The following is a 12,823-nucleotide window of genomic DNA, read 5'->3' as shown; positions in this document are numbered from 1 at the left end:
TCTCGTCGCCGTCCCTGACATCTCTTCGTTCCAGGAGCCCAATAACCTGAAAGCCCGCAACTCCTTCCGCTACAACGGGCTGATACACCGCAAGACGGTGGGTGTCGAGCCCGCTGCCGACGGCAAGGGGGTTGTGGTGGTCCTGAAGCGGAGAACAGGTGAGCAAGGGGCCCGGGTTAGGATTGGGACCTGAGCACCACTGGGTGCTTACAGGGGGGTGAGCTTCAGGTTGGTGGCTTGCTTGGAGTCTGGGTCCCTTCCCAGGTCAGAGTGAAAGCCAGCGGGTAGGTGTCTTACAGAGGAAGTTGCAGGCCTGGGACCAGTAGGGTACCAGGAGAGTTGGCAGGGCTGTGGGTGGGGGGAGTCGGCTGTTACAGTCGACTGCTCTGGGCACGCTCCTTAAGGCTTGGTTTACCAGGCCAGCCCCATCCTTGGCTGGGTGGCAAAGCCTTTGGACTAGTCGGCACCTTGCCTCACCTGTAGTTTCAGGGTTTGGAAGCTTAGATGCCAGTTGGTAGCCAAGCTCTATACCGACTTCCTTAGGTGCTTGGCTGTCTCAGGGTGACTGGGCTGCTGGACCTGGAAGGGATGCCCACCGAGGCTTGCCCTGCCCTATGGTGATCCCACTTTTGTGGGCAAAGAGAGGGCTATAGCTTTTCCTGACTAGGGTGTTGGGTGGGAGCTTCCCTGATCAATGGATGATGCCCCTACCCCCGCCCCCCCTCAGGCCAGCGGAAGCCTGCCACCTCCTATGTTCGGACCACCATTAACAAGAACGCCCGGGCCACACTCAGCAGCATCCGGCACATGATCCGCAAGAACAAGTACCGCCCTGACCTTCGCATGGTGAGGGCCTCGGTGCTTGCCTGGGGTGGGGGAGAGGTGTGTGTAGCTGGAGGGGGCTTTTGCCGATACTGAGCCCTGTGTCTGCCACCTGGGTCTCCAGGCTGCTATCCGCAGAGCCAGCGCCATCCTACGCAGCCAGAAGCCTGTGATGGTGAAGAGGAAGCGGACTCGCCCCACCAAGAGCTCCTGAGCACCCCTGGCCCAGAGCAATAAAGAGATCTACCCTCCACCTGTCCTGCAAGTTTGTGAACACAGCCCTGGCTCCCCCCACTTGGAAGGGCAACCTGCCTGCATCTTGGGGGGCGTGGAGGGTTTGGGGTCCTGGTCCCATCTGCTGGGACTGACCACCTATATCCTGGCTCCCCAGAGTAAGGGCAGAGGAGAGATGGTGTCCTGAGAAGCCCGGTGGGGGTGAATGAGGAAGGGTGGGTAGGGTAGGGGGTTCCTGACAGCTGCAGACAACTTTCCCATGCTCAGAGGGTAGTTTCTTCATGGCCCCTGCCCCTGGTTTCCTGAACGCCTATTCCCATCCCACCTCCGACAGGCAGCCACTATAGCTTTGTCCATGGTGGACAGTGTTGGGGTGATGCTGGGACCTAACCCCAAGCAGTGAGGGTGACGAGCCTGCAAGTGATAGCCAGCAAGTGTGTTGCTCTGGGAACTGCCCTGCCTTGACTCCCATGTCCCTGCTCCCCTGGGAGACTGAGGTGCCCATATGCCTTGAAAACCCCTCTATCTCTTTATGCAGACTCCTGAAGGATCTCATTCCCAGAGGCACACCCACCCCTTGTGACCTTCCTGGGATCGATTATTTCTTATATCCCCAGGGACCTTCAGTTGCCAGGCTCCAGACTGGCCTCTGGGTCTACCACCTGTAAGGTGAGCTCACCTGGATCACCTGTGTTGCTATTGGCAGACACCCCACACACACACACACACACACACACACACCTCCCTTAGCTGAGAGGGTGGTTGATGTCCCTAATAGGCCCAGTTTGATAGGCTTCCCACCAGGAAGGCTAGGTGGGAACTGCTGAGCCACTAGCATAAACCAAAGAGAACTGCTGTCAATTCTGAAGATGACTCAACAGGAAGAGAACAGTCCCATGGGGTTTCACAGGAGGCTGCTACATCTTTGGTCTGTGGGGTCAAACATCTGACTTACCAGCTGGGACCTTAGCCACCAAGCTCCTCCTAGAAGGTCCAGCCTTCTGGTAGCCCCACACACTCAGGGCCCCTGCAGGTTTAATCCGGAACCCAAGGATGAGGGGTAGGGGGCACACTGGCTTAGGTGGCTTACCTCTCAGGTGCCACCAGGTAAAGATCTTTGGAGTTTATTATTCCCTGTTTGCAGAAGTGGGGTTCCCAAGAGTCAGAAGCAGATGGCCAAGGGTGGCTTGTTGAGGGGCATGTGAGCTCTGTTGGCCATCTAGCTACATTTCTGCCCCTCCAGGGAGCAGCCCAGTGCCTAACTACCACTGAAGGCAGGCTCAGTTAAGATGGCTGTTTTGTCATTGATGTGCCAGTGGAATGCTATTCCCAATTGACAGACTTGCACAAAACAAGGGTCACCCACATTCCACCTGTGCCCACTCAACTGCTGGGTGAAAGGTCTGGTGACCCTCCTGCAATCCTAACAGCTGTGACCCCACCCAGCCCAGCTGTTGACCTCAACTTCAGCCCCTCCCTCTAATAGCTGAATTCACTGCCAAAAGTTTAGAAAGGGGCTAAGTGGCCCACTGTCTTGGTTGGAAAGCAGATACTAAGAACTGAGGAGCCCTGGTGTAGCGGTCCCACGTCAGGCTGTGACCATGCAGGTCAGCCTTCAAGACCAGCAGCAGCTCTGGGGGAGGCGTGGGGCTTTCATCTCCCATAAACAGTTAGAGTTTCAGAAACCCACCAGGGGTCAGCATTGACTTGATGGCAATGAACTTATAAGTTGAAGGTTGATATCAAGGATTTTGTCTTCATTGGATCCACAATGCTATTGAAAACAGCAGTCGTCGAGGTCAAATGGCACATTACACTGGGTAAATGTGCACAAAACCTCTTGAAAGAGAAAGGGAACCAATGGACATATAACCCACCCCCACCAAGGGGACCAACAACAGAAAAATGGGTGAGAGAAGACAGACATTGGTATGGGACATGAAAAAATGGTTCATGAGGGAGGGAAAAAATTGAGCTGATACCAAGGGCTCAAATAGAAAGCAAATGTGAAATGAGGACCTAATGCCAGGGGTTTAAGTGGAGAGAAAATGTTTTGAGAATGATGTACAATTGATGTGTGTATGGATTGTGATAAGAGTTGTATGAGCCCCTAATGATTAAAAAAAAAAATGTGCTCGACACAATGGATGGATGGTGATAGAGCAGTAAGAACCCCCAATGAAATTATTTTAAAAACACAAAACCTCTCTTGAAAGTTGGCAAGGAAGGAGGCTTTGAAGGCTGGGGTGTGCCTGACAAGCCATGGGCTTCTCCATTGCCTCGTGGGCGTGTGAGCGCTGGGACACTGAATGAGGATGACCGGAGGAATCAATGTGCTGGAGGAGACAACTCAAAGTACTGCGGGCTCCTCAAAGGGCGAAGCAGGCCGGTCTGAGAAGTACAGCCAGGCTGCTCCTTAGAGGCGAGGACGGTGAAACTTTGATCTCACGTACTTGAGACATGGCAGCAGGGCCCAGTCTCCGGAGAAGGGCAAGCTTGGTCAAGTGGAGGGGCAGTGAGCAAGAGGAAGAGCCTCAACAAGATGGGTGGACACAGTGGCTGCAGTCATGAACTCGAACTTGGTGAAGATGGTGCTGGTTTGTCCTGTTGCACACATCCAACAAGACGGCACCCAACAACAAACTGTTTCAGCGGGTGGACGTATCTGTCCGATGTCTAAGACTAGCCCTGCTGGTGTGGTTTACTCTTGGGTGCCAACCGCACACCCAGCACTTAAAACTCACCAGAGGAGACTGGTCCTGTGGAGATTTACAGTCCCAAATGAGTCAGGGTGGACTCCCTGGCAGTGACAGTAACTGCTCGTCTACACCATGGACAGCCAAGGGAAGCACAGCCCTGCCCCAAGCCTCACAGTTAAGTGCAAGCCCATCGTTGCAGCCACATGTCAATCCATCTTGCTAAGAGCCTTCCTCTTCACCATCCTACAGTACCAGGCTTGTCCTCTAGGGACTGGTCCATCCAGATGACAGGACCAGTGTACACGAGAGGACGTCCCTCCATCCTCACTTCTAAGCATTCAGGCTGTAATTAATTCCTTCTGCCGAGACAAGACTTGTATCCTAGTCGTCCACGATGGTTTCAGCATTCTTGGCCAACACTGATTCAAATGCATCAATTCTCCGGTCTTCCTTTATATTGATTGTCCACTTTGTGTAGGCATGGGAGCTGATGGGAAACATGTGGCTTGGGTCAGGGACACCTGAGTCAAGGCCACCTTGGTGCCAGTGAACCTAGGCAGCCGTGTCTGCCCCTGTGGGTTTAAGACTGCCACTCTTCATGGGAGCAGGACAGGTCTCCTCTCTGAGGTGGCATGACTGCTTGTCCTTAACCAGGCTTTATGACTGACAGTGTCCCTGGGGGCCAGCAGGGCAGTTCAGTTCCCAGCTGCCCACCAAAGGGTCACTGCTGGAAGCCACCATTTCACAGGAAGATGAGGCCGTCCACGGCCAGAAAGACTGACAGCCTTGGGACGCCCAGAAGCAGCTCTACTCTGCCCTAAGGGCATCAACTGGACAGCACCTCGTCTCTCCCGGCATGTGGGCATTTAACCCCTTGGCCCTCCAGCACACTGAAGTCACAGGGTGTCCTACCGGACATAGAACAGCCCTACTGGGTGCCCAGGTTGCCTCCTCAAACTGCCAACATTCCAGGCAGCACATGTTCTAATGGCTGTGCCATCAGGAGCCCTCCAAGAGATGCTCGAACCAAACCCACAGCACCGCCACTGCTCTACAGGGCTCCCGAGGCTCCTGCTTGTTCACAGGAGTGGCCGCCTGCTGGGCTGCTACCCTCAAGGCAACCTGAGCCCACCAGCTGCTTTGGGGAAGGCAGTTGGGCCGTCCCTGTCCCATAGGGCACTCGGATTCAGAAATTACACAGCAGTTTCGTTTTGGGCAATAAAGCTTCGTAAGGGCACACAGCCTGCCTTCTTGGTCCCTTGTGGTGCGGCTGGCAGGTTTGAACCATCAACCTCGTGGGCTCAGCGACTATGGGCCCATTTTCTTTGTATGCACTCCCCACCAGGACCACTTGCCTGGGGTCTGAGGAAACCCAGCATGAGGAATGTCGAGACGTGGCTGGTCAGTCTACAGAAGCCACTCAGATGACCAGCTATTGACGTTAAGGGCTCACACCAGAACCAATTTAGGACAGCTGTGTGTGGACAGACCCTTCCTTGGGCTGTCACTCCGAGTTAGGCCACCCTCTGGTTGGGGCTGACCATCCTGGAGGTACCGGGTGCAACATTCCTATCAGACTCTCCGAGCCCCTCTGTGCACAACCCAACCCAACACTGCCCACAACCGTGGAGGCCACCTCCTGGAGGTTCCTCCTGTTACTGACCTCTGCTGCCCCCTGCCTTCACACAAGGGTGGGGTCCGGGACAGGGGTCCTCACAACTCACAGGCGCTGCTTTTCCAACTTTATTTAGAAAAACAAGTCCAGGCCCGGTGCCCCACCCATCCCCCCAACCATAATTTAAATAACTTAGAGCCAGAGCAGAGGGCCCCCTACAGCCGCCGGAGTGCCCGCTTCTTGTCCGGCTTCTTCCTGGCCGCCAGCTTCTTCTCCCGCTCTCCAGCGTGCTTCTTAGCCAGGGGGCCCTCAGCCCCACCCAGGCCTCCAGGGGCTGCGGGGTCAGCAGCGGAGGCCCCGGCAGGGGCAGCGCTGGGCAGGGTCCGGCCGGCCTCCGCCCTCCCTGCACTGGGCCCGGCACAGCCGTGGATCTCGGTGAGCAGGCGTGCGCGTGCCGCATACTCCTCGTAGTTCTCCAGCAGCAGGCGGCCGGCCTCCTCGTTGAGGGCTGACTCGGGGTTGGGGTGGATCAGCAGGCACTTGATGGTCTGCAGGCACAGCCAGTCAGGGGGTGGCCCAGCTCCTCCCGCTGTCCACCCTCAACAGATAAAAACAGAGCCTCCCCACCCCCAAGTCCACTGCTCTTTCTGCTGCTTCTAAAGCCTGCTCTGAGCAGGGCACAGCCACTGTGGAGGGCAGGGCTCAGTGACAAAGGTTCTCAGAGTCCCTTGGTGGGTGAGCCTTACAAGTGTGGGCGGGTGAAGGAGGGACTAGTCCCAGAGCTTCAGCAGGGGTGGGACACAGGTACCAACTCCAATGTACCTCATTCTTCCATAAAGCTATCACTGGCCTGCACAAAACCCCCAAGTCCAGGGGCTAGAAATCCTGTCCCCCTCCATCCATGAGGACGTGGAGGTTGGAGAGGGGTTACCAGCACACGCCCCTGGGAAGCAGCCTGCAATCTCATCTCAGAAGGTGGGTGTTGGGGATGACCGCTCTCGCTCACACAAGCCCGCCTGCTCCCCACTCTGGGCACCCCCTGGAGACGGGTGAAGCTGCTGCTCTGCCTGCCGCACTCCACTCAGGGACCTGCTGAAGTCTCAGGATGGGCACAACCCTGACAGCCCAGACCAGGCCTAAGGACCCTGGTGGTCTGCAGACATGTCTGCTACCCCAGCAAGGAGGGAGCTGAGAGCAATGACTCATCTCAAAACACAGTCCTGGCCCTGCCCTGGGCGCACACACACACCCGTCCCTGCCCCCACCCCCTACCCCAACGTTTCCAGGGGGCTGGACACCTCCCAGTCTGCCCTGGGGCCAGCACTGATAGCCCTTCCTTGAGCTTCTAAAACAGTGGCTCTCAACCTAACCCTTTGACAGGGGTTGCCCAATTCCTAACAGTAGCAAAATGACAGTTATGAGCACCATTGTTCTAGAAGCTTCGGGAACCTGAGTGTGGAAGCCCTCAAAGCTAGCTGAACGGAAGACGGTTGCCTAGCCACTCACCAGCAGCACGTGACGGATGCCCAGCTCGGCCGTCCAGTCCCTCTTGAGCACGTTGACGCAGATCTCACCGTTGGCGCCCACATTGGGGTGGAAGATCTTGGTCAGGAAGTAGCCCTTGGGTGGGGAGGCGGGGAAGTCCTTCCCCAGCAGGAGCTTCATGCGGAACAAGCCCCCCGCATACGGGGTGCCCTCTGTGGAGGGAGGGGATGTTCAGGATAGCAGGACCCTCAGGCCCTTCCTCCTGCACTGACCAAGCTGCTCAGAGACAGATGACGGGACAATAACCCCTGGGCCTGGTGACCTGCTCTTCTGAACCTCGCTCTTCTCCCGCCCCCGGGTGACAGCCTGAGCCACTAGCTTGCAGGCTGTCCAGGCTCCGGCGCTTCTGTTCCCCCTTCACCACACCCCTGCTTTGCTCCCCCAGGCCCAAGAGGGCCCACACACACCTGCCCCTATGTTACAGGGCAGAGCTGTCATCCTGGGGCCCTGACTTAGGGCACTTCCATCTGGCCCCTAGAACCTGACCCCTCCCTGTTGGCCTCCTGTCATCTGCTCTGCAGAAACTGGATCCAGGGACAGCGTGGGATCTCCACAATACGGCCAATTGATGGGTCCTATCTCCTGCCCAGCCCCACCACTGCGAAGGTGCACAGTGGCCCCCATAGGGGCCCACCTCCGGGCCTTTGCTCCAGCTGCTCTTCCTGATCCTACCCGCTTAACCCCCACCTGTCTGCCTGACCACAGGCTGGCCCTCAACGTTGTCTTCTCTACCCGCACCCCCAAGACCTGTGGGTTGTGTCCACTACACCCCTGAAGGGCCTTCCTTGGGAGGCTGCAGCACTCACCAGGGCCCTCAATGGTGACCTGCAGGTCAGTGAGGTCCTCCTCGTTGGGAAAGACTTTGATGCCATCGGGCGGGTCGGTGGTCAGCGTGGTCACCTCCTTGTACACTAGGCGGATGATATGGGGAGGCAGGTTCTCCACGTTGGAATTCTACGCACGGGTGGAGGAGAGAAGGGTCCTGAGTAACCATCAGTCCAGGCACCCTTCCCAAGTCCTGACTTCCCACCCAGGACGCTACAGGACCCTTATTATCCCATGCTGATCTCCCACTGGAATTGGGGGTGGGCCTGACAGGAGGCTTCAAGTGGTTCCACCTCCCAGACCCCGCAAGTCTCCTGTAGGGCTGCACGGACTGGCTCCCCAAGGGGTGCAGGTAGGCCCGAGGCCTAGCCTGGCCCCTTCCCCAAGTTAGTTTCCCTGGGACCCCCAGTTCGGGCCTACAGATGGCGGCCAGGCGGCCTCGCTCCGGTGACATCCCCCATCCCCCCGGCAGCCCTGCCCGAGGTTCCGGGGTGCCTGCAGGCCTCCTAGGTCCCGGCCTAGCCCCCAGAAGGCCCATCACCGGCCCAGGCGCCCCGGGGAGGCCCTCAGGTCCCTGCGAGACCCTGCAAGGCCTCGAAGCCCGTGCTCACCAGGGCTGCGGCCGGGGGCGGGTCCCCCCGGCCCCCTTCCTGCGCTCCTCGGGCCGCCGGCCGGGGCGGGGGGCCCAACAGCTGCCGCTGCGGCCCAGGCGAGGACCCGGCGGCCCCGCTGCACTCCCCACAGTCTCCGACGAACGCCCTGCACCGTGCTCACCGCTCCGCTCGCCCCGAGCGCTCGGCCGGACTAAGCTCGCCGCGCGCGCAGCCGCACCCTCTTATAGCAGCGCGCAGGCCGCGCCCCCCACGGCCCGCAGCGCCGCGTGACGTCAGCGCGCACAGCCCGCGCCGTTGGTCTCTCTCAACGCCTCCTGCGCAAACCGCAGGTCGAAACCAGAGGAACTGGGCGCTGGGCGCGCGGCGGGCCAACCAGTGGCGGAGCGCGGGGATCGAGGAGGGGACCTTCGGGGCCAAGGGGTGCCAGCGAGGAGAAAAGAGGGGAAGGCGACGTGAGCGGCGACACGCCCGCTGATTGGGCCGTTTGAATGAGACGCCGCTACCGTCCGGTGTGCGTGCGCGTGCTCCCGACGGCTGGGAGGTCGCGCACGCCAGTAACTGCCGGTCCGGCGGCGGGGCGGAGCGAAGGGAGGCGGGGCACGGGGGGAGGGCTTTTAAACAGATGATGGATGGCGCTCCGACCAATAGCTTTGCGTGTGCGTGGAAGGGCGGGCTCAAGACTCGCAGGGCCCAATCCCGGACAGACAGGGCTGCTCCGCAGGAGGCGGGGACCGATGGAGAAGGGCCAATGAGGGTCCGAGTTAGCACGGGACTAACCTCTTCCAGCCAGTGTGGTTCGCTGGTTGCTATATATGCAAATGAGATAGGCGTTAACGCCTGCGTCCTCCTCCCCGTTCCCTGCTGGTGGAGGTGGGCGCCAGAAGTCAACCTACAGTTTTGTGTGAGGCGCCATTTTGTGCTGAATGTGACCTGTGGCCCGAAGCCCTGTGCTCCGAGGTTCCAAAACAGACTTTGACTTTGAAGTGACTTTGAAGGCTTGGACGACTTGGCCCTCAAGGGTGTGGCTTCTGACCTTCACAAGGCCTCTCTCAAGACCCCTGTGCCTCAGTTTCCTTCTGTGGGAAATGAGCGCTGGAATGCCAAGGGAGTGGGAGAGAACATGTCTCCAACCAACCAAGGTCCTCTCTCAGGTCTGCTGGACCCCATGTGACCAGAGCCAGGCAGAGGGCCCCACCGAGACCGGCAACTGCCCAGCACCTCACCATCCCCACACTGCCTCACCTCTCACTACAACTTGATGAGAACATGGATTTAAGTCTTCATGGGAACAAGACAGGTCACCTGGCTAGACCACCAGCACAAGATCTTCGTGGTGCCCAAGGCTTTGGGACGCGGGAGGGCAAAGGGAATTTGTCACACACCCACAATTGGCAGCAGGTCGCAGGCCGTACCACAGAAACGGGAATGGGGCCATGATTGGGACAGGCGCATGATGTAAAATAAAAGAGCTTATAAAATTGGTTACAGGGTGCAGTGTAGCAAAGATGAAACATTCAACTATCCTCTAGTTCCTAAATGCTTCCTCCCCTCCCCTCCCCCACTATCATGATCCCAGTTCAACCTTACAAGTCTGGCTAGACCAGAGGATGCACACTGGTACAGATAGGAACTGGAAACACAGGGAATCCAGGACGGATGATCCCTTCGGGACCAGTGCCAAGAGTGGTGATACTGGCAGGGTGGAGGGAGGGTGAGGTGGAAAGGGGGAACCGATTACAAGGATCTACATATAACCTCCTCCCTGGGGGACGGACAACAGAAAAGTGGGTGAAGGGAGACATCGGACAGTGTAAGACATGACAAAATATAAGTTATCAAGGGTTCATGAGGGAGGGGGATGCAGGGAGGGAGGTGAAAAAATGAGCTGATGCCAGGGGCTTAAGTGGAGAGCAAATGTTTTGAGAATGATGAGGGCAATGAATGTACAAATGTGCTTTAAACAAATGATGTATGGATTGTGATGAGTTGTATGCGCCCCCGATAAAATGAAAAAAAAAAAAAATTTTTTTTTAAAAACCAAAAAGAAAAAGACTGGTTCAGGTTCTGTTAGGTTTCTCTGGTGAGAAATAACTCGGTCCTTGGCTTCACGCAAGAAAGAATTCACTCTGAAGCCTGGTTTGTGATGCAAGTGAATTTTGTAGAGGATAGAAGAAGCTTCAGGTTTTACACAGGCTCCCCCAAGGCCCTTCATCCCCGCACGTGGAGACCTGAGGTCAGAGGAGACTGAGACGGCTGGCGGGGGAGCAGCTTGAGGAAAAAAAGAGGCCATGGGCTTCCGGTTCTGGTTCTGGCTTTCCAGGCCCTCCGCTGGGAGTTGTGGTTGCCGGTATTGGTTGACCCTATTGGCTGAATTAAACTCACCTGGCCTAGATTGGGTACCACCCGCTTAGGTGTACCGCCCCTTCCTGGCTCAGAGCCTGAGTTTTTGAGCAGGCCCAGTGGACACCCTGGTCCCTGTTCTGACTACCCTGTTCTGTGTGACCCCAGAATGACAATACCCATCAGGGACAGACCCAGGCCAGCCCCCAAAGGAGGCTGCCCCTTCCCACATTGGTCACCTGAGTGGTGATTCCACTTGCCAATGAGCTCTGCCTGAGGGCAAGGCAGTCCCCCTCCCTAGGTAAAGGTCAGAAGGGATTCAGTGGAGACTGAATCCATGTGGGGACTCTGCAAATGGAATTTGGACTTTGACTATGATCCCTCAACTCAATCCACTGCCATTGAGTCCGTTTTGACTCATAGGGACCCTACTGTATCGGGCAGGATTGAACTGTCTCCTGTGAGTCTCTGGAGACTCACTTTTTACGGGCGTAGAAAGCCCCATCTTTCTCCAGCAGGCCAGCTGGTGGTTTCAAACTGCTGACCTTGTGGTTGGCAACCCACTGCACACCAGGGCTCCCCATTATCCTCAGCCTTCCATAAAACGCAGTGCTCTGAATTTAAGCTTTAAATCAACATGCCTTAACACCCACGGTCCTTGGATGTGGGCCCAAACCAACCCAAACAGAACCCATTGCCTTCCAGTGGATTGGGTCAGGGCCACCCTCTTGGGCAGAGCAGAATGGCCCCAGGGGGTTTCCAAGGCTGTCACCTTTAAGAAGAGCCACCACTAACCTTTTCGTAAACAGGCAGCCATTTAATGCCATGGTTCCCAACCTTCCTCATACCCCACAACCCTTTCATACAGCTCCTCATGTGGGGGTGACCCCCAACCATAACATTATTTTCATTGCTACTTTATAACTGTCATTTTGCTACTGGGATGAATCGTCATGTAAATATCTGATATGGAGGATGTATTGCCATTTTTCAAATCGAACATCATGAGAGCATAGTGATGAATCACAAAAACAATACATCATTATAGATTGTAAAATATTTATTTCTAATGACAAATCAATGACATTGTGTTGTGAAGCATGGTGTAGCATGGGTAACAGTCTTCACCCCGGGGTAGGTGGGCATATCAGCATGTGGGCGGACCCACCTGCAAACGGCTAGAGGAGCGGTGTCTTGGTTCCTAAGACCAACAGAAATATGTTTTTCCGATGGTCTTAAGCAACCCCTGTGAAAGGGGCGCTTGACCCCCAAAGAGGTCGTGATCCACAGGTTGGGAAAGGCTGATGTAATGGCTGCACCAGTAGACTTCACACGGAAGCCACCACATGGGGGACAAACTTGGCTCTGGCATCCCTGAAAAGGAGCCAGGACAGTGCTAAAGAAAACTTCCAGCCTCACAGTCAGCAACGTGGAGGGCTGGTTGCTCACTGGGATGCTAACCTCAAGGCCAGCGGTTCGAAACCACCAGGGCTCCAAGGGAGGAAAGTGGGGCTTGGCATTCTGGGAAGTTACCGTCTCCGAGCCCCAGGGCCACTTGTCCCCTGTCCTGTGGGGTCACCATGAATCAGAACAGACTCGATGGCAGGGAGGTTGGTTGGAGTTTCCCCTGGGGGTGCGGTGGTCCCAAGCCCAGCTGCCCGCTTCAGGGGTGACCTGTGGAACCCACACCTGGTGTTTCTGGGGGACACAAACCTTGTGGGTGGACTGCTCCTGTCAAGATTAACACAAAGCAAACCAAAGGGATCTTACAGGCCAGAGTAGACCTGCCCCCAGGGGGCTTCCACAGCTGGAAGCAGACCACCACAACTGCCTCCCTCGGAGACACTGGTGGGTTCCCAACAGACGGCCGTCAAGCTGAGCGATTAAGTTGCACCTCCAATCGCTCCCTTCTGTAGGGCTTCAGAACCGAAAGCCCTCGTTGCCATGACACCAACCAGTCGGTCCAACTCAATCGACCCTTTTGGTTCTCAGCCTAGTGCTTGAATGGCTGCACTACCAGGGCGCCCCTTGGGAAGAACAACACCTAATAACAGCTAACCTAGCAACAGCCAGGGAGCCTAGCAACAGCTAACCTAAGAACAGCCTTCATGTGTCACTTGCTGGCCAGG

The 12,823-nt window shown here is 56.7% G+C and overlaps 2 protein-coding genes across 2 annotated transcripts in view; one reads left to right on the top strand and one right to left on the bottom strand.

Moving 5' to 3' along the window:
• The window catches only part of RPL28 (ribosomal protein L28), a 1,856-nt gene extending 781 nt beyond the window's left edge, over positions 1-1,075 (top strand). Inside the window, exons 2-4 of the mRNA XM_045292381.1 lie at positions 2-158; positions 728-846; positions 947-1,075. Of these exons, the coding sequence (XP_045148316.1) occupies positions 2-158; positions 728-846; positions 947-1,036 (366 nt within the window). The 3' untranslated portion in view covers positions 1,037-1,075. The remainder of the gene's footprint in view (position 1; positions 159-727; positions 847-946) is intronic.
• Positions 1,076-5,479: 4,404 nt separating this feature from the next.
• Positions 5,480-12,823, bottom strand: part of UBE2S (ubiquitin conjugating enzyme E2 S) — a 13,501-nt gene continuing 6,157 nt past the window's right edge. Inside the window, exons 2-7 of the mRNA XM_045292380.1 lie at positions 8,858-8,912; positions 8,638-8,759; positions 8,352-8,509; positions 7,722-7,869; positions 6,877-7,067; positions 5,480-5,918 (exon numbers count right to left, since the gene is read on the bottom strand). Of these exons, the coding sequence (XP_045148315.1) occupies positions 5,586-5,918; positions 6,877-7,067; positions 7,722-7,869; positions 8,352-8,509; positions 8,638-8,759; positions 8,858-8,912 (1,007 nt within the window). The 3' untranslated portion in view covers positions 5,480-5,585. The remainder of the gene's footprint in view (positions 5,919-6,876; positions 7,068-7,721; positions 7,870-8,351; positions 8,510-8,637; positions 8,760-8,857; positions 8,913-12,823) is intronic.

Source organism: Echinops telfairi, unplaced genomic scaffold, assembly GCF_000313985.2.
Source record: "Echinops telfairi isolate 266 unplaced genomic scaffold, ASM31398v2 ScPeMD7_655;HRSCAF=1070, whole genome shotgun sequence".
NCBI lineage: Eukaryota > Metazoa > Chordata > Mammalia > Afrosoricida > Tenrecidae > Echinops > Echinops telfairi.
This window is presented reverse-complemented; position numbering and strand designations above follow the sequence as displayed.